We start from the raw sequence: 20,426 nt of genomic DNA, 5'->3' as shown, positions 1-20,426 counted from the left end.
AAGCAGGTAATACCCCCTGCCCATGCTATGCCCTATGGGGTTGGGGCTAACCCATCTACTCCCATGCCCAGTGCCAGATATATAGTGGGCATATGGACATACTAAAGGACACTGGTCATTGTTGAAATGGAACAGAACTCTAGAATACACATAGCATTATAACCAATCCTAGGTTTTCTCCAGCTCTACAGAAGCTTGGGCAAATGACCTTTTTTTTTTTTTTTTTTTCTTCAAATTTCTTGAGTGGGGGAATCAGCCTACAATGTTCTTCTGTCAAATAAAAACTAAATGTGTCTGGTCAATAATATGTTCAACATTTATTAGTTATTATTACCTGGGGTGAGATTTCTAAAGAATGAAGACCCTTGGCAGAGGGGTGAAGGTAGTCCAGGAAGAGCAGAGGATAGTAGTCTTTAAGTCAGAGTCAGAACAAGGAAGGGATGGATCCACTTTCGAGGGAAGATGGCAGAAAGTTGACCATGAGTGATGATGGAATTATCCAAAAGTTCATTGTAGGTCCGGAGAGATAGTACAAAGGTTAAAATAAAACTCTTGCCTTGCATGCGGCTGCAACTGCCAACCCTAGTTCAGGTCCTAGTACCACAAATGGTCCCTTGAACAGGTGTGGCCCCTGAGCACTCCTGGGTGTGACCCCCAAACAAAAGTCCATCATAACTAAGAAGGACCCTAAAGTTACAAAAAATAGACTAAGCATAGTTGGGGAATAATTCAGTATGACAGAAGGAGAGGCAATAACACCTCTTAAATTGGTTTTATCTTTGGGCTCGACAATGACATCAGAAGACACTCAAATAACTTACAGATGTGATCAGTGTCTGTAATCTTAAGAAATCAGACACAAGTATTTTCCCAACCTTCCAAAGGGGTGTGTGTGTGTCTATGTGTATGTGTGTTGGGAGGGTTTTTGGAGTGGATTCTGGAAATTGCAAATTGTTTAGCTAAATGTCAATCCTCAACTAAAAAGACAGTCTAAGAACATTTAGAAAGGAACGAATTTGATGACTATGAGCCATTGCATTATTTCAAAAGGTTTGTACAGAATGGCGACTGTAGCTTTGATTTGGTAGGGCACCCTTCCCAAATCAGCATTTCTTAACCACTTCCTGCATCAGGGACCTAAGATGACCAAGATGTGGTCACAGAAGCAGTTTTCCATGACAAGTGGGGTCCTGTGACAGGCAGTAACCATAAGAGGTGTCATTGCTGGTAGGATAACCACTCCCAAATTAACAGGCCATCCAAGTGGGAGACTCTAGGCTTTGCTCTGGCTTGTGCCTTGTTCTATCAAGAGCAGGCTCAGGAGGCATGCTGACACTGTGAGCTCTCAGCAGAGGGGTAGGTCCATTACAGGAAATCTAATTTGAATTCAAACTGGTCTTGTCAGCTGTTGAACTGAACAATGGGCCCCTAATAAAATAGAACCAGCTGGAGCTGCATCAGGCCTGACACTGGTCTCAGAGCCACCTGGGAAATAACCACTGGGGTAGAGCCACTCTAGGCTCCAGAGTGGGTGAAGGCTCAACTCCATCTGAAGAATCAACTAGTGGGTCAGAGGGGCATAGCCCCAGAGCTGGTGCCCTGGGTGAGGTTACCTTCCTCTGTCCCAGCCAGAGCAAGCTGGGAAGAAGGCTGAGAGCTGGCTGTGCCTCTGTCCAGGGTACTCATCCACACCCCAGAACCAGGGTCTTCACTTGGGGGTCCTGACAGAGAGCTGAGTGTGCAGTTACCTTCTCCCCAGGGGTGACAGAGATGCGCCAGACACAGTGCATGTGGGCTGAGTAGCCATTGGGGTACTCGGGCGAGGAGAAGTTGCCTGTGCTATCTTGCAAGGTCTCTCCGCAGGCTGTCAAGAGAAAAGAACACCTGATGTCTAACTGATGCCCCCTTGCCTCCCAATCTTTTTTGGCTTCCCTCCCTGAGCCCTGAGTCCTTTAAGGGAGATGACGGCTGAGGGGACAGGTCTAGGACAAACACCCCTTTAAGCCACATGCTCTTCTCCACCACACAGCACAGTCTGGTTACCTCTGCCCAGGTTACCTCTGCATAGTGGGACTGGATGCAAGGCTGCAAGCCAGAGCTAAGACAGAGATTCTTCTGAGGACCCCATTCCCCCATGGGAATTGTTCTGGTTGCCCCTGGCTGACTCAGCTTCCCCCTCCCCTACCCACAACCTCTTTACCACCTGACCTGTGGTTCATTTTGGATTTGACCTTGGCTTAGCCACCCACCCTCAGTGCCCCGCCTCCAGCTCCTAGGCCTCCTCTAAGCTGGTAGAACCTGCCTCACATCCTGGCCTCCCATTCCCACCCTGACCTGGACACTTGTAGAGCTTGCGGGCCTGGGCAATGTCTCCCTTGCTGAGCCGGGTCCTCTGGCCAATGGGAGGTTTCACCCCATTCACTTCGTACTTGGGGACAATAGTGTCCAGGAAGATGCCCCTGAGAAGGAAAAGTCCAACTGGGTGAGTGTGCAGGAAAGGTGGCTGATCCTCCTGGTGCACTCCAGGTTATGACCCTGCCGGGCCCAGACATTCCTCAGCAGGGTCAGGGCCGGGCGGAGACTCCTTACCCTGTCATTACACTGCCCACTGACCAGCAGCCACCCTGCTCCGTGGCAGCCACACCACAGGAAAACTCTGGGAGGTCAGGGGCAAGCCCAGCATGCACTGGGCACTCAGTGGAGTCCCAGCTGTATAGGCCCACTCCCAGAGCGGGGGAGCACCTGCAGACCCCTCCACTGACTCAGTGCTAACTGGTGTCTTCCAGGAGTCCGCATGGCCAATGCCCCCACTATGGGTGTAGCTGCTGCTGCTCATGGCCCCTGGAATAAGACCAAAGGGCAGGTTCCACCATGGCCACAGCAGACCACGGCCGGCTATGCCAGCATCCAAGCTGCCACTGTCTCCTGCTAGCCTCTCCCTGCTAGCCCTGGGTGTTTCCATCAGGGTGGGGTGGCAGAATGAAACAGACAAGCTGCCCAGAACCCCCCCCCCCCAGGGCCTGACTCACCACAGCGGGTGGAACACAGCAAGGTAGTGGGAAAGGTCCTGTGGGGGCTGTGGGGTGAGAATGATCTCATCACCCTTCTCTGGGTCACTCCCTCAGATGCGGAGGCAGGAAGTGGGTCCCGAAGAGGAGGGCAGTATGGGAGAGTCAGAGGAGAAGTGGAAGCTAGGAAGGGCAGGCAGGCCTGGGAAAGCAGCTGAGAGGAGGTACAGGACCTCCAACACTGCACTGTGGGTTCAGGCTGTAACTTTTGGGAATCTTAAGCCAGAGAAGCTGTATGTGTGATTGTGAGCTGCAGGATATGGAGCAGACAGGGGGGTGGGGTGGTGGTCAGATAGCTCAAAATAAACAGTCACAGAAAGACAGATCAATGAGCAAAGGGAGTGCTCACTCTGAAAAATGCTTCCCCTACCCCTCACCTTCCTCAGGCAGACACAGAGGAGGCTGGGCCTAGTTTCCAGCTGCAAAGAATCCCTCTTTGGTCCAAGGGAGCTGGCTTAGACCTTCCTATTAAGCACCCAGAAAGCACCGACAGGCTGTGTGGGGCATCTGTCCTGTGCACCAAGTCCAGCAGATAGGTGAGTGGTCAAAGAGGGCAGGGTTAGGCTGTTACATCTCTCACCTGGAGAACGTGTTCCGGGCATAGTGCATGATGCTGTCAAAGTCATAAGTCTCCCCCAGACTCTCCACCTCCTGTACCTCCATCTTCAGGAAGTTATACTCCTGCCCTGTGGAGACCAGAAGTGGGGAGGCTGTCTATGCAGAGGCAGTGCCACCTTGTCAGAGTAGTAATGGGGTTCTCCCCAGGCTTTTGAGGTGCCCCCCTACCTGAGGGTCCAGGGAGTAGCCAAGGGAAGTCTGAGGGGAAGGGAGGGTCTCTAGAAGAATCTGTTCAGCAGAGGGTGGGGTGAATGAGCACTTGCTGGAGAAGGCCCAAGGGAGTGTGGGAAGGAAGGGCCATTTCTAGAACCAGAGTGAGACAGAGGCATTGAAGAGTTGGGGAGACTTGGGGAGGGAGAGAGGAGAAGAGAGGAACCCCTTAGAAGACAGAGAGGAGTGGAGGACTGAAGGAGGCAAGAGAAAGGCTGGGAGAGCTTGCCCAGGCCTACCCTAAAACCCACTGGGGTCTGGATGCAAGTGCACATGGGTACAACCAGGCCTGGGCCCATTCCCCCCCATTCACTCCACACTCATCTGTGCTCCTGGAGGGGATGCCTAGAGTGGTGTGTCTGGACCAGCCAGCGCACCAGCTGGGAGTGCCTCCCTCTCCCAGCCAACAAGGTGGGGATCCTTCTTCTCCCGCTCCCCAACAGGGACCTAGGGCAGAGCGGGGTGGCGATACCCACCTGGCTGGATGTTCTCACGCACGATGGAGACATGGCGATCCCGATCGGGCCTTGTATGCTCATGCCAAAAGCCAATGACATGGCCCAGCTCGTGGACCACAATGCCGAACTTGTCACAGTTCTTGCCGATAGAGATGGCCTGGGGGCCCCCACCACGACGACCCACGTAGGAACAGCACCTGGAGGGCGGGGCCAGCTCAGGGGGGCGGTCCCGAGCTGGGGGAGTGCATCCACTCAGGGGCCGGGCGAGGCTGTGGGGGTTGGGGGGCAGGGGAGCAGGGCGAGGTGGCCTGGGCCTGAGATGCTCAGCTTGCTTATTGGGGTCATATCTGGGTGCCGTGCCTTGGAAAGGCTCCCCAGCAAAGTGGGGTCAGATGACACAACTGGGGAAGCCACAGTGCCTAGCATGCTGTTGGGGCATTGCTGGGGCACGTGTCCAGGGGCCTGCTCACCCGCAGGGCCGGTAGGTGAACACAATATAGCTGTCCTCGTCTGTGCGCTCCAAGAAGGTGACACAGGTGTGCCTCTCCCAGTGCCTCATGGCCTGCCGGAACACCGCCCTCTGGCTGCCTGTAGGACCAGAAGGCTGCTATCCCCTTTTCTGGGGGCCTCCAACCACTGCCACATCAGCAAGTTCCAGGCAGGGGCCGTGTTGCTCACCAGCACACTTACCAGTGAAATTGCCCCCAATGACAAAGGGGATGACCCCATCCGGCCACACCCGCTCTGGCCTGGACGTGGCTGCCCGTCGGGTGCGGGACCTGCTCCTCCTTCTCCCCTGGCTTCTCCTCTGAGGCTGCCCACTGGAGCTCGGGCTGTCCAGGCTAGAGGAGTTCCCTGGAATCAAAAGAGGAAGAGGTAGCAAGTGATGGAGAGGAGGAGAGAGGGGATAAAGGTAACAGTCCTCATTCATCAAGGTGCTAGAGATGTGCCCACTCCTGAAATGCAGGAACTCAATGACCATGACTCTTTGAGGTCATCTGCTGGCACATACAGAAAAGGGAAAAGCTGGAATCCTTCAAGTGTTGAGGTGGGGGGAAGTCAGGATGAAGTGCTGCCTTCTTTGTGGCTTTTGGATACACCTAACAGGGAATGCTGGATTATTCCCAGCTCTGCTCTGAGCCAAGGATTAAACCCAGGTCCCCTGCCTGGGAAGCATGTGCTCAAGTGATCAACTATCTCTCCAGCCCCGTATTTTGTGCTTGAGCAGCACAGAGTGACCTTCAGGGTAAAGAAGGCATGATATGCCTTAGGAAATATGCTGGTCAAGTCCCCCCAGGGCACACTGCAACATTGCCAGTCAGAACCTGGCCAATAAGCCCACTGCACAGTGAAGGCGGCACTCAGTAGAAACACAGAAGGCAGGGCTCTGTACTGATGTGACCATGACAGTCTCGACCCTTATCCTATGGTTCTTCAGGTTCACATGGACTTTAAAATAATTCTGGCTATGGGGGCCAGAGCAATAGCGCAGTGGTAGGGCATTTTGCCTTGCACACGACTGACCCAGGACAGACCTGGTTCAATCTCTGGCATCCCATATGGCCCCCCAAGCCAGGAGTGATTTCTGAGCGCATAGCCAGGAGTAACCCCTGAGCGTCATTAGGTGTGGCCCCCCCCAAAAAAAAACAAAATAAAACAAAAACAAATATACAACATCAGACTATTCTAATCACAAATAATTTATTATTCACATGTATTTTTAGTATGTCCATTTTTATTATGATAAAATTCCTATATAGCTGTCAAGAATTTTGTTAATTCTGAAAAAAGGGGGTATCTAGGCTGTTTCCAGAGTCTGGCTATTGTAAATAACGCTGCTATGAATATAGGTGTGAGAAAGGGATTTTTGTCATGTATTTTTGTATTCCTAGGATATATCCCTAGGAGTGGTATAGCTGGATCGTATGGGAGCTCAACTTCCAGCTTTTCGAGAAATCTCCATATCGCTTTCCACAAGGGTTGGACCAGACAGCATTCCCACCAGTAGTGAATAAGAGTTCCTTTCTCTCCACATCCCCGCCAGCACTGTTTGTTCTTATTTTTTCTGATGTGTGCCAATCTCTGCAACATGGTGTAAGATGGTACCTCATAGTTGTTTTGATTTGCATCTCCCTGATCATTAGTGATGGGGAGCATTTTTTCATGTGCCTTTTAGCCATTTGTATTTCTTTTTTGTTAAAGTGTCTGTTCATTTCTTCTCCCAATTTTTTGATGGGGTTAGATGTCTTTTTCTTGTAAAGTTCTGTCAGTGCCTTGTATATTTTGGATATTAACCCCTTATCTGATGGGTATTGGGTGAATAGTTTCTCCCACTCAGAGGGTGGTTCTTGTATTCTGGGCACTATTTCCTTTGAGGTACAGAAGCTTCTCAGCTTAATATAGATGCCCCTCAATAGAAGAATGGTTAAAGAAACTGTATGTTACATATACACAATGGAATATTATGCAGCCATCAGAAGAGATGAAGTCATAAAATTTTCCTATACATGGATGTATATGGAATCTATTATGCTGAGTGAAATAAGTCAGAGGGAGAGAGATGAACACAGAATGGTCTCCCTCATCTATGGGTTTTGAGAAAAATGAAAAACATTTGTGTAATGATTCTCAGAGACAAAAGATGGACTGGAGGGTCCATCTCCCAACATGAAGCTCACCACAGGGATCGTTTAGTGCAGTCACAGAAATAATTACACTGAGAACTATCATAACAAAATGTGACTGAATGAGGGAAGTAGAAAGTCTGTCTAGAGTTCAGGCCAGTGTGGGGTGGGGAAGAAGGACACTTGGGATGTTGGTCATGGGAATGTTGCACTGGTGAAGGATTTTTTATATATATATTACAAAAAATCAAAAAAGAAAAGAAAAGATAAGGCCTCCCAATTCTTACCACAGGCTGTGTTCTTTACACTGACTGCATAGAAAGAGAAGGTACAGTAAATGCACCCATATACACCTCAACACAAGCCCTTTGCCTGGTCTGTATTGTGACTTGGGGGACAAAAAAAAAGAAACAAAAAAAAAGGGGTGGCGCAGTGGTAGCGCACTTGCCTTGCATGCGTCTGACCTAGGATGGATCATGGTTCGATCCACCAGCATCCTGTATGGGCCCCCAAGCCAGGAGCAATTTCTGAGTGCATAGCCGGGAGTAACCCCTGAGCGTCACCGGGTTTGGCCCAAACCCCCCCCCCCAAAAAAAAATTCTGGCTAAGAAGAACAAGAATAAACAGCAATTGAAACAAACAAACAAAAAACCATAGATCTCACTTCGTATGGTCATAGGTACCTGGAAACTGTGATACTAAGTGAAATGACCTACAGTAAATCAGCCTTTACCACAGACCAATAACAGAAACAAGTTAACTTCCTAGGACACATTTCTGGTCACAGAAATATCACCTAACTTGTAACAAAGGCTCTTCTAATTTGTGTCCATCCATTCATTTCCCAGGCAGGGTGCCACTGCCAGGTGGTTGGAGCATCCACCAGAGTTAAGAATGTGAGGTCAAGGTCAACCTAGAGAGAGTACCTCTCTATGATGACTGAGATGCTGGTGAACTTGGGGGAAAAGCTAGGTTCCTCCATGATGATGCGGAAGAGCGTCCACCTGGGCAGAGGCTCTGGCTGGATATGGAATTTTTTTTCCTCCTCGAGGGTCTAACTAAACAGATGCTGACTGATGGGTGCACCTTTGTTCAAGGGCCCACTAGGCTCTCTCCTTCCTTCCTTCCCTAGGATATATAGTGCTTTGAGACAGGAAATATGACCTCCACATCTAATGCAAATCCCTATTTGTGGACTGGTTGACTTCTTGAAGTAGTTCCCAGTATTTTTTCTCAAGTGACACAGGGACTCTCTGGGATGATGGCAAATGTCAAACTGGTGAATCTGGTGTATGAGGAAATATGGTGAGTGGTTGGGGATGATGCAAAGGGGCGAGAGTGTACACTTGGCATGAGAGGCCCTCCTGGTTTGATTCCTGGGACCATCAAATGGTACTGGTCCCCAAATGCCCCCAGGACCATCATGGTCCACAGCAGGCCGAACACAAACAGCACTGGGTTGAATTTCATCAACTACAGCCCAGAGGTCCCCCCTAACACTGTTTGGGACATGCCCTCCACAAAGGAAAGGAAAGAAGCTTATGGATGGTGTTTCATCTCTTCCACCTGCTCTCCAAGTCTCCCAGGCCTCACTCAGTTGAGCAGGCCACCCACCACCACCTGCTACTCCCAAGTGGCTGGACTTTCATTATTCTTACTCATGCTGCACAGGAAAGACCATGGCATTGTGTCCATATGAGACTCCTTACCCTTTGGCCAAGAAAGCCCTGTTGTGAGCAAACCCATGCTCCAGAGCTGGGATAGTGTACACAGAACTGATTCAGCTCAGGCCTTCACAGTCCTTTCCCTCACCCACTCAAAAGTGCCAGGTGAGGGACAGAGCAATTGCAGTGGGTAGGGCACCTGCTTTGCACGTGGCCAATCTGGGTTCTATCCTTGGCATCCTATATGGTTCCTCAAGCCTGCCAGGAGTAACCCCTGATCATAAATGGGTGTGCCCCCACCAAAAAAAAAAAAAGGTGCCACATTAGGTATTTGCCCATAACCAGAAGAAGAAGAAACAATCCATGATTTTGAAGACCACTGATGAGTCAGAAGACAGACATAAAGAAATTACTGCAATATGGTGTGATGAGTGCAAAATTAATGGGGTTGGGCAAACAAGACAGTACAGGAGATAGGGCAATTGCCATGCAACATAGCTGATTTCTGGATAAATCCTTAGCAGTATGTCTCTCAAGTCCTGCCATGGGTCACTCCTGAGCAGAGAGCCAGGGAAGACCCTGAGCACTCATGAATGTAGCCAAAAAGAATAAAAAAAGGGAAGGAAAGAAGTCTAATAGTGAAGATAGAGAAAGAGAGCATAGAAAATGGAGGTGTTGTCATGTCTGAGGGATAATCAAACAAGATTGCACAGGAGAAACTCTTCATATGGGCTCTGAAATTGAGGAGCTTGCACGGAGAGAAGAGTAGAGAAGCTTGTTGTGCTGAACTCAAATATTAGATTTGGGGTGAGAGAGCTTGGGGTCTCAGCTCTGTCCCAACTAGTTGGCAATGTTGAGCAAGTCTTATTTTCTCTTTGAATCCCACTGTTATTCTCTGGAGAGCAGGAGCTGTCCTTCATCTAGGTTGTGACCCATCAAGTTGAGAGAATACTTTTGAAATTCCTTTATAAACTGTAAGTAAAGAAAATATCAGTCCTCAGTTCCCAAGGATGTCTAATATGTGCTAGCACTCTGGGAGCAGGATAAAGGGATTCCCAAGGACTATGTCAACACCAAAATATTATAAATGAACAAAAAAAAGATAAATTCATATATATATATATATATATATATATATATATATATATATATTTGGGGGGGTTGCTTTATTTTGGTGCATACCCGGTGGCACTCAGGGGTTATTCCTGGCTCTGTGCTCAGAAATCGCTCCTGGCAGGCTCAGGGGACCATAAGGAATTCTGGGGATCAAACTTAGGTCCGTCTTGGGCTAGCCACCTACAAGGCACCCGTCCCCACCGCTGTGCTATCTCTCTGGCCCCTCCAGTAGCCCTTTTTAAAAAGAGAGGGATCCCAAGGGAAAACAAACCTTATAATGGGTTCAAGCTCTTGATCTGTAGGGGTCTGGCTGGAAAAAGGAAAGTTCCTTGATTCCCCAATGCTGGAACCCATTTTTGGGACATAGGAGGGCTGGCCTGTACCCACCATACCTGCAGTTTTGGCGGAAAACTTGTGGCTGGCATGCTGTCTGAGAGCTGTGGCCTGCTGCACCTGGAAGGCCCTCAAGTCCTCCTCATCCAGGGCAATGTCCCCAAGGAAGGCAGCTAGAAAGAACAGAAGAGGCCCTTCAGTCCTCTTACGCAGTACAGACTGAGACACGTGTGCACAACCTGCAACCACTCAGCAACTTGAATTTTCAAATGCGTCAAATGGCCAACACTTCCCAGATGCTCATGGGCGTGGTGCTGACGCCATCGTTCTTCCTCATGGATTAAGGAAGCGCCTACCTTGGGTAGGGATTACTCTAATGATTCACAAGATGGAAGAGACCCCTGTTTGCAAAGGGCTCACCCTCAACAATACACAAGCAAACAGATTCCAGATGGAGACGGAGACTATGAAGGGAATACAAGGACAAGGCCATAGTGTCTGCCCCAGGCAGATCTCACACTAGTGTTCTCAGCTAGTGTCCTCTGCATTCCGCTGCAGGGGAGGAGTATACAACTCTAGGAATGGACACCGAGACTCAGCCAAGAGGGAAGGAGCACACTGATCTCTAGGGGCGCTGATTCAGAGATTTGGGTCCCTTCCTTCCCTGAAGGATGAATAACCCAAGGAGAGAAGTACTGGGGAGAAGACACTGGGGGAAATAATGCATTATTCTGATTTCTGGAGCTAGGGAAACATTTTGATGTTTCCAGAGGGCTGATGGACTCCACAAATTTTTTTTTTTTTTTGAGACATGGAGGACAAGAGCAAGATGAGGCCTAGAGCTGAGCGCTTTGGGAGGAGCTCAGATGTGTACTTCATGCTGGGCTGGGGGGCCTGGCTGAGCCGGAGGTGCAGCAGCTTCCCTGCAGCTCCGCCCAGGGACACATCTGCTTCTCATTGAGTGTAGCACAGGCCTGGCAGGCAGCAAACACAAATTGTTTTAACCTTGAGGCCTTGCACACAGGTTTCTCTTCCCCAGATGGCCTGTTGGGTGCGCGTGCGCATACACACACGCACAAACACACGCAGTTCATTATGTGGCCTGCTGGGTGGACACACACATGTGATCATGCGCACAGAAGCAGACACATGGGGTTAGAGTTCCATACAGATGTGGCGTTCTCCCCTCTGCTAACAGAGCTAGCAGAAGCAGTCTTCCCTCTGCAGACAAGCCACACATGTACACAATGACATTTGTTGGCATGACACATTATTCACATTGATGTTCATCATTCACATGATATTCCTCAGGCCTATAACATATGCCTATCGACATACCATATTTCAGGTGGGACTGAGACCTGGATCAGCAGAACAGGAAAGGATTCCAAAAGTGCCCAGGCTGACCTTCCGATTTACAGATAAAGAAACTGAAACCCATAGAACATTATCTTAATGGGAACTGTTCTGTTAGCCTTGAAAGACTGAATCTAGAACTCCAGCCTCCTGGTTCCCAGTTGAGTAATCACTACACTCAAATTCATAATCTCTAGTGTCTTATAATCTCTAGTATTTTATAAATACACATCCATGAAAACAGACATTCAGAAACACAAATAAATATGCCTGTAGTCACAGGGAGTCCTAAAACACACATGTACAAGCTCCAACACATACAGACATCTGCAAGCTGCAACCCATCAAACTAAACTAGCAACAGTGCGAAATGGAGCCTTAAGAAGTCTCTAGTGCTTTCCAAGTCTTTAGTGCTTTCACATTTGATCGTGGCCCACCCAGGACATGCCCAGTAAAGCATACGCCATCAATGCATTTGCTTAGAAGTGTCCTATTACAAACTCTTGAAAAGATAGAGTGGCTAACTTCCAGCCTACTTTCCTGATTTTAGAAATCAGAACAGTTGGGCTGAAGACAGGAAATGACTTGTCCAAAGTCATCAACTGGTGAGCAGCTCAAAATCTTCCACTACCGAAAAAAGAGTCTTTTTTTTTTTTTTGGTTTTTGGGCCACACCCGGCAGTGCTCAGGGGTTACTCCTGGCTGTCTGCTCAGGAATAGCTCCTGGCAGGCACGGGGGACCATATGGGACACCGGGATTCGAACCAAACACCTTTGGTCCTGGATCGGCTGCTTGCAAGGCAAACACCGCTGTGCTATCTCTCCGGGCCCGAAAAAAGAGCCTTACTTAAAATGCCATCCTTGCTGGTTTGGGCTCAGCGACTGATAAACCAGCAAGAGAAGTCACTTCTCAGCTTATAATCAAGAGTGCCCTTAGCAAGAAGGGGGACAGAAAGTTCTCTCTGAATAGGGAGTAGGGGCTCCTACTTGCCTACTGATGCACAAATGTCCCCACACCTCTCGCACACACTGCACTTCCTGCTCCCACCCCACCCCATGGGCTTTGCTATCTCCACAGAGATGTACATTTAGGTGTATCACTGGACACGGCCTATGAACAAGGTCTTTGAACCAGACAGACCTTTCTTTGAATCTTGGAAACTACCAAGATTCAAGCTGACAGGCCATATGAACCTATCTTCCCTTCACACTAACATAAAAAGGAGTTGATAATAGATTTTGTTTGTTGGGACACTCGCTTGGAAGAAGGTGTGTCAGTAAAGCAACTAGAGGGCTGGGGAGATGGCTTAAAAGTGAGCACACTCTGCTGTGTCAGGGAGGCTTGGGTTTAATACCCAGCACTGCCAGGAATGACCATGAGCAGAGTAGAGACTGGTGGGGGTACTGGGTATGACTCCCAAACCAAAACAAAGTACAATCAAAAGGCACCTCCAGCCAGTGTGGCCCAGCAAGCAATTGCAGCTGGCTGCAATGAATATCACCTACTTACAACTCTGCATATTCATCTTTAAACTTTGCATATTCACCTCCCAATTCTGCATATTGATCTAACAACTCTGCATATTCATCTACTGCTCTGTATCTTCATCTTTCAACTTTGCATCCCCATTCACTGCACTGGCTTTCCAGCAGAGTGAAACCCTGAGTACTCACAACACAATTTCAGTTTCCAAGTGTAGAGCCCAGGATGGGGGCTGGGCACAGCACAGGCCAGTCTGGCCCTGGACTGAGAGAGAGCACATGAGCTCCATGGAATGGGCGGGGGCTGCTGTGGGATGTCACCGTGGAAGAATGTGTGGGAGCTGGGGGTGGGCAGGCGAGCCTTATGGGCAGGAACGAGGCCTGAGGCTGGCCCTTCTGCTATTTCCCCTGAAAAAGAGAGGGGACCTGGGTGTTCCTCTTGCTCCAGAAGCAGCCCCGGGTCAGGGTCAGGAAGAAGCTGTTTGCTTTCTGGATGCCAAAAGCCAGAAATGCTCACACAGCTGCCTGTGACCAGATCTGGACCGCTGGTCTGGCTGAGTCCTGTGCCCCTCCAGGCTGGCCTCACCCGCACAACACAGACATGTTCCCCCAGATGCTGGGGGAGACTCTCAAAGCCCAGTGGACCAGAGAGTGTGGGCACAGAGAACGCTGCACATGCTGCTCCTCATCAGCACATTTGGCTCCTTCCCCGTGTAAATCAAGTTTTCAAATAATCACATGCACATACATCCCACTACCCAGGCAACAACCCCAAAGGGAGAGGGTGAAGAGAGATGAGAGCAGATGAGGGAGAGAAGGGAGAGTCCAGCTGATTCCCCAGGACAGCCTTAGAGGTCTAAAAGGAGTGTACTCCTTGCTCTTCCTCTCCCAATTCTAGGCTTCTCCTTTTTCAGGTTCCTCAGTTCCTACCCTCTGGGCCTGAGGAGGCTCTCCTCCACCCTGGGGGCAGCTAAAAGCAAAGGTGACTCAGGGAGCAGAGGCCTGGGTGGTGGGTGACTCAGCCCCATCTGACAAGGATGCAATCTGCTGAGAGAAGAGGGGTGTTTTCCAGCTCCCTGAAGTCTAAGTCTTGTGCCAAAGGGCCCCCTGGTGAGGGTGAAGTGCTCCCTTCTGCCTCCAGACACTCTCAGGATCCTCGGGTCTATCAAGTCACTAGGCAGCCCAAAGGAGCTGGGCCTCTCAGGGAAGGAACCTTAGTGGTGTGACAGCCAGGGCTGAGTCGGACTCCCCAGGGAGAGCACGAGAAGAGCAGAGAAGCAGCTCAGAGCCATGGCAGGTGGCTGCCCACTGTTCCTGCCTCATCCAGAAGACAGAAGAGCCCAGGGGAACCATAGTAGCAAGGGGTCACATCCACTGATGAGCTGGATACCACACAGGACCCATGAGGCTGCATTCTGGAGTGGGGCTGGGGAAGTGCAGGGTGCTGTCCAGCCAGCAGGGGAAGCAGAGCCAGGCCAGGCCTGATGAGGCAATGGGCAAACTGTCAGATGGCAGATGGCAGCAGAGCCGGGGGCTGCATATGAGGGCGCAGAAAGGTAGACGGAGACCTGATGGCACTTGCAACTCGGCCTGTCAGATAGGTCACCCCAGGTGGGTCCAGGAATGACCCAGCTCTTCACTAACCTCCTTCTGAAACCTTCATTTGAGGTTCCAAGTCCATCAACTCTGCAGGAAATCTGGGGGAAAGATCCCACCATTGTGAAACTCACTCACTTCCAACCAGTGTGAAATCCATCCTTCCTCTTACACTCTGCCCTATCCTAACTTTGCCATGGATACCCCCAATCTTTCGAACTGGACATGACCCATTTTTCTATCTCCACCACCCCAGTGCTCTGGGAACCTGAAGGCTTCCCTCTGTGATGGTTTCTTTGGTTAGACCATTGGTTTGAATCACACCCAGCAGTGCTCAGGGCTTTCTACTGGCTCTGTGCTCAGAGCTGACTTCTGGCAGTGCTGGGCAACCATATGTGGTACCTGTGAATGAACTAGAGAGCCATGTGCAAGACAATCACTTTAACCCCTATAATATCTCTCCAGACCCCAAGACAGCTCTTAACATCTTCCCTGGTAGCTGATTGTTATGCCTGTGGAATCGAAGCAGCTCCCTCCACCCAACTTCTCACTGTCTCAATAGCATCAGTCCTGGCTAGCACTATAGGTGTTAGGGAAATGTAGATCAGTTGGATGAATAAGAGACGCTGGGACATGTCAGGGAGACACTCCCTGTCCCTGCAAACCAAGCCTCAGTAAAACTGATGGAGTCCAAAGCGCAGAAAGCACACGTTGGATACCAGCGTTTATTCCGGCTTACTATGAGCACAATGCTATTTCCTGTATCTTCTCTTATTTCCGCCTTACCACCGACTCTAGAGACATTATCACCATCACTTTACTGGTGAGAAGACAAAGGTCAGAGGTGGGCATTAACAGGCCTATGGTGGCACAGCTAAAGAGCCCAGGTCCAGGATTTCTCTGAGAGCCCATACTGCCCACTCAGCCCATGTCCAGTGAGCAAGATGATGGCTGACACCCAGGTGGGAGCACAGACCTCAGAGTTGAAGAACAAGTTTTCCTGCAGTTTGCTGTGATCCCACCCATTCCAATATGGGTCCCCAGAGTCAGCACTGGATGGACCTCTCACCTCGCCTTCACTCCCCATCCAGCACACACATGCACAACTCCAGGAACTCTGCTCTGCCCAGCCTTGCCTGTGGAGATAGGCTGCAGCCAGGCAGGAAGCTAAGAAAAGTTCTGCTCTCCTGTGCACCGTGTGTTCTTGTCCCAGACAGCTCACTTAGGGTCATTTGATAGTGCCATCTGGTCACTTCAAAGGAAGGACTCCTGTGAGCACTGCAGGAGTTAAAGGGGTGACATAAGGCTCAAAGAACAGATGCAAGCACACATGGTCATCTACAAACGTGCATGCACACACCTGCACCTGTACACATGCAATCCTTTGCACACACATACCTACACTCATAGTAAAGGGCCCTGGCTTCAGCTTTAGGTCTATAAAAAGGGCAGCGATGCAGTACCTGAGCTGTACCCTTCCCCTCTGTACCACAACTTGGTTCTGGGAGGGGCACAGAGGCAGAGGAAGCTTCTAGGATTAGCTTCTCTAACTTTGACAGCTTCAGTGGAATGCCCAAAGGAGCACGAGCTCCAGAGGATCCCGGAAAAACTTTCTTTTTTCCACTGAGACGGTTTGTATGTATCTGTCTGACTATCTGTCTGGGGACCAACTCGACCGTGGGACAGATGTGACACGGGCGCAGCCGAGACGGACAGGCTGGAAAACACCAATGTCCTCTCACTCGGCAACACACACAGACACACACACACACAGACAGACAGACACACACGCGCGGGTGCGCGCGCGCGCGCGTGGCCAGAAAAGTTTCCTGCGAGAGGAAAAGCGTTCTCGCCGCAGGTTTCTCCGGGGACACGGACACTTTCTCGGACCCTAGGACGAGTGGAAGCGATGGCAGCTTTCCCCCAAACAGCGGCTTTCCGAAACTTGGTTCCTCAAAGTCCCCCCCAAAAGCTCCCCTCCCTCTCTCCCTCTTTTCTTTTGTTCCCCTCGGCATTGCCAACCAGGCAGCTCCGGGCTTCCCGCACTGGACCGTCCTCCTCCAACCCCAAACCCCAACCAACAGCCCGCGCCTCCCCGCCCCGCCCCGCCCCGCCCGTGGGCGCCGGTGCCCGGAGTCCGGCGGCGGGATGGGGGGCGCCTACCCGCCTTGCAGGGGTCTTTGTAGTTGAGCGGCTCGGGCTCATCCTCCTCCCCCAGGTCGTAGGTGTAATCCGCCAAGTCGAGCGGGCAGCCGGGACGCGGCAGCAGCAGCAGCAGCAGCAGCCCGAGCAGCGGCAGCCGGAGCAGCGGCGGCAGGCGGGCCGAGCCGGGCATGCTGGCGGGCGTGCGGGACGCGGGCGCGGCGGCAGCGGCGGCGGCGGCGGGTCGCGCCCGGACGCGGGAGCCAGCCGAGGGGGAAGCGGAGACTGGAGGCCGGGAGGGAGGCGCTCCCCTGCTCGCCCGCCGCGCTTCCCTCCTCCCCGCCGCTCCCCCTTCCCTCCGCTCGGCCCTCCTTCCTGTCTCCCGCCCGCCCCGCAGCCCGCGGCCGGCGCCCCCGAGCCTCGCTTCCCCGCTCCCTGCCCGGCCTCTCCTCTCCGAGCCCGCTCGCCGCCCGACCCCCCTTTTAGGGAAATGAGCTCGCTGGAGGGCGGGTTTTCGCCCGGAGCTCGGCCCCCCTCGGCCCGGGCGGCGGCGGTGCCGTGGAGCCGGCCCGCCCTGCACGGCCCGCGGGCGAACGAGCGAGCGAGCGAGCGAGCGCCCCGGGGCGCGCGGGGTGGCGGGCCGCGGAAGGGGCGCTGGGCCCGGGGTGTCTGTCTGTCGCGCCCGCCCGAGCCGCTCCTCCAGCTGTCCCTCTAGCGGCGGCTGCTCCCGGGGGACGCGCGGAGCCCACTGCTGACCCTCGCTTGGGCCTTCGCGCCCCCCCCCCCCCCGGCACCTCCCTCGAGGGCTCCAGACCCGTTCTGCGGCCCGGCTCGGTTCTCCGTCGCCCCGGGCCCTCGGGGACACCACTGGAGGGCGCCTGAAGCCCGCGGATCGCTGCCATCCCTCGCCCTCGCCGCGGTGCCCGGGCCGGTGATCGAATGGGGGAAGCCCCGTCTGCATCCCCGGGCCCTGCCTTTCCGCTAGCCGCGGGCTCCCCCCCGAGAGCGGGACGGACGCAGGGCGGCGGGAGGAAGGAAGAGGACACCCTTTGTTTGGAATCAGGCCGCTTTATTTTCCGTGGACGGAGCCCCAAGCCCGTAGGAATCCCCCCGCAACCCTCCCCACCCCCGTTTCCTGGGCCCCTGGTTTCGGGGAGCAGCTTCCCGTGTCTGTCAAAGATCCTCCGAGGCTGTAGGGGTTCCTCCCTGGCTCCTGGGGTCCTGTGAAGGAAAGAAACGCTTTCCATGATGAAGGAAGAAACGTGGTGTCCCTACATCCCCTTCCCAGGGCTCCCCCTGTGTCTGTCAGCGCGAGAAGGTGTGCATGCCCTTGCCCTCCTGCCCAGGTGTGCCCTCACTTCCTCACCTGAGGGGTCCTAGATGTAGTAGAGGGGAACCTCCCCGCATAGGGTGGTCACAGCGGCGCCCAGGAATGCCAGGCCCCCCGGTGATGCTGAGCCAGAGCCACTGCTCTCCTCCTGACCCAGCTTGGAGGCTGGCATTTCGGGCTTGCCCTGGGAAAAAAAGCACCTGAACTGAATGAAGCCTGGAAACCAACCAGGTTCTGTGTCCCCTGTGGCCTTCACTCTGGGACTTCAGGTCTGCTGGGCAGTGTCTCTTGAGCCTCAGTTTCCTCACCAGGAATGAGGAGCTATATTGGCATCAGAAGGTTCTAGGAGGTGAGGGGGTCCAGATAGGGCAGCAGAAGAGCTGGAGGACTCTGTGTGTAGTGAGTTGCAAAAGTGTGGTACTCACCTGGCCCCCAACAGGTGACAAAGAGCCCTGGCAGAGAACCTGCCCCTCTCATCACACACCTACCTGGAAGTTGTGGAACTTTCTAGTTAGGGCCTCCAGACTGGGGATGTCCTCCACTGCCATCTTCATGAGGTAGCAGCAGGTCCCTGGGGCTGGCTTGTAGGCAACTAGGAGCTGGGCACAGACACCCCAAGTTCATTCCGAAGAACCTCTCCTTGCTCAGACCCTCCACCCTGGCTTTCCCCCCTAGATTGGACAGGGAAGAGAGTCAGGCACCCACCCCCACAAAAGGGCTGACAAGAGGGCTGGAGGATGAGAGATGGAGTGTCTGAAGTGGCACAGGCTTGTCATTGGCGCCTGGCTCCAGAATGCAGTGATCCAGGCATACCCACCCGCTGGTAGTCATAGACAGCGAGACCAGTGGAGCCAATGGGGAAGGTGGCTGTGGTGGCAGTATGCTCACTCAGGGCCAGGCGCTGCTGGGCTTCCGGCCCCCCGATGCTCATCTCCAGGACCTGCAGAAGGCACAGTGCTGCTGGCTGGTGTCCAACCTTGCCCCACTCCTGCCCTTTGCCTGCCCACCTAGCCTCTTTCTGGCACATCCCACACCCGCTGCCCACCCATTCCGGGCCAGCTTACCATCTCTGTGTGTTTCTGGGTCATGAAAAGACCCATGAGCAGGGCCCCTACAATCACCACAACCACCAGCACCACCACCACGACCACAATAAGCAGGCGCTTGAGGTGCAGTGGGCAGCAGGGGATGCCAAACCGGCCCCGAGGGGCTGCTGAATAGTCCTAAGGTGAGGAAGACAACAAGGAGCCAGTTGTAAGGACTTGGGGGTGCTCCCTCTTCTCTACAAACAAGACATCTTCCAACCCCACTTCCTACTCTGAACAATGGGTGCTATGAATGTGCAGAGGGCTCAAGGGACCCTAGAAGGCTTCTTGGAGAAGATGGACTGATGTCCAATAAGTACATGATTGCCAAGATTAAGTTTCCAGAGAGCCTGCTTCCCCAGTCTCTTGCTGTTTCCCCCCAAAGCTCTGGCACCTATGTTCAGTCCTTCTTTTCCTTCCCTGCTTCCAAACCCATGCTGTCCTGATGGGTGACCCTTTGCCTGGTCCTTCTCCACTGGATACCACTTATTCTTTTGGAGCCAGTTCAACGGTCATGTTCTCTTGCAGCTCCCTGCATCTGCAGCCTGGGTATTTAATTGGTCCTTTGTTCTCCACTCTCCTCTCACTGACCTCATGTCCACTGCCATGTCCATCTCCCACAGGGCCTCTGGCCTAACTTAGCATAGTCCTGGGTTAGTGAATGGGGGTGGGAGGAATTCAAATGCAGAAACAGGCCCTGAAATTGGAGAAGGGAGGGTCCACTGCACACATGCAGATCTGCTCCACATTTACACACCATGTATACGTATCTGCCCATACTCACCGGCGGACTCTCCATCAGGACCTCTTTGCTACCCATATCCATCTTACTGCAGGCCCCGTTGTCTTCTCAGCCCCCATGTGTAACCAGGATCTTATATGTGCTGGAGAGAGGGGGGACAGAGGTGAAGGACTTGGCCCTTGTGTGCCTGCCAAGCCCTTGGCTTTGAAGCCTGTTTGTTCCTGCCTCTACAGCCAGAGAGGCCCTGATAAGCTGCAAGAGTGCCTAAGGGTCCTTGGCTCTGGCACCTGAGTCCTTTTGGCCCTGTAGAGAGTGGAGTGGGTAGCTGAGCGCACTCAGCCTTGGGCAATCTGAACCTCTCACCGTGGGTGTCTTCCTGGCGCTCCTGCCTCTCTTGCTGGCACCTGCCTCTCAGTCCTGTGGCTTTCCCTGATCTGCTCAGCGGCGGCTACTTTCAGACAACCAAAGGTCCAACTTCCCTTAGTGTCCTGCACATTTTCCCCAAGCAGGGGATGAACTCCAGAAGTGAGAGGGAAGTGGTGGGGGACTGCACAACTCTGGCAGGGATGTTCTGAATCCAGGACCAGCCATCCGGGAGCACCC

At 52.6% G+C, this 20,426-nt stretch overlaps 2 protein-coding genes and 1 non-coding gene across 4 annotated transcripts in view; 1 reads left to right on the top strand and 2 right to left on the bottom strand.

Annotated features, from left to right (window-relative positions):
• The window catches only part of BMP1 (bone morphogenetic protein 1), a 38,713-nt gene extending 21,845 nt beyond the window's left edge, over positions 1-16,868 (bottom strand). For both annotated transcript variants that reach the window (XM_049769435.1, XM_049769436.1), the window contains exons 1-8: positions 16,688-16,868; positions 10,151-10,264; positions 5,045-5,209; positions 4,825-4,942; positions 4,373-4,551; positions 3,649-3,754; positions 2,335-2,459; positions 1,749-1,864 (exon numbers count right to left, since the gene is read on the bottom strand). In XM_049769435.1, coding sequence (XP_049625392.1) covers positions 1,749-1,864; positions 2,335-2,459; positions 3,649-3,754; positions 4,373-4,551; positions 4,825-4,942; positions 5,045-5,209; positions 10,151-10,264; positions 16,688-16,859 — 1,095 coding nt within the window. In that variant the 5' untranslated portion in view covers positions 16,860-16,868. The remainder of the gene's footprint in view (positions 1-1,748; positions 1,865-2,334; positions 2,460-3,648; positions 3,755-4,372; positions 4,552-4,824; positions 4,943-5,044; positions 5,210-10,150; positions 10,265-16,687) is intronic.
• LOC126005235 (small nucleolar RNA SNORA51) lies at positions 7,249-7,380 on the top strand. The gene has a single exon (XR_007494404.1). It is a non-coding gene; the product is annotated as a small nucleolar RNA SNORA51 (small nucleolar RNA).
• A 942-nt stretch (positions 16,869-17,810) lies between the features above and the next one.
• On the bottom strand, positions 17,811-19,910 carry SFTPC (surfactant protein C). Its single transcript, XM_049769492.1, has 6 exons — positions 19,866-19,910; positions 19,061-19,219; positions 18,814-18,936; positions 18,485-18,595; positions 18,033-18,180; positions 17,811-17,887 (listed from the first exon to the last, which is right to left on the bottom strand). Exons 1-5 carry the CDS (start codon positions 19,905-19,907, stop codon positions 18,043-18,045), a joined length of 573 nt encoding a protein of 190 aa, XP_049625449.1. The 5' UTR covers positions 19,908-19,910; the 3' UTR covers positions 17,811-17,887; positions 18,033-18,042.
• Positions 19,911-20,426: the final 516 nt, after the last annotated feature.

Source organism: Suncus etruscus, chromosome 3 (genome assembly GCF_024139225.1).
Source record: "Suncus etruscus isolate mSunEtr1 chromosome 3, mSunEtr1.pri.cur, whole genome shotgun sequence".
NCBI lineage: Eukaryota > Metazoa > Chordata > Mammalia > Eulipotyphla > Soricidae > Suncus > Suncus etruscus.
Note: the sequence above shows the minus strand (reverse complement) of the source record. Positions and strands in the feature narration are given on the sequence as shown.

Excerpts from the sequence above, each read along its gene's own strand:
- SFTPC (XM_049769492.1), bottom strand. The coding sequence starts at position 19,907 with ATGGATATGGGTAGCAAAGAGGTCCTGATGGAGAGTCCGCCG. Across the intron at positions 19,220-19,865 it reads TCCTGATGGAGAGTCCGCCG|GACTATTCAGCAGCCCCTCG; the intron begins GTGAGTATGGGC and ends TCCTCACCTTAG. Across the intron at positions 18,937-19,060 it reads CCCAGAAACACACAGAGATG|GTCCTGGAGATGAGCATCGG; the intron begins GTAAGCTGGCCC and ends TGCCTTCTGCAG.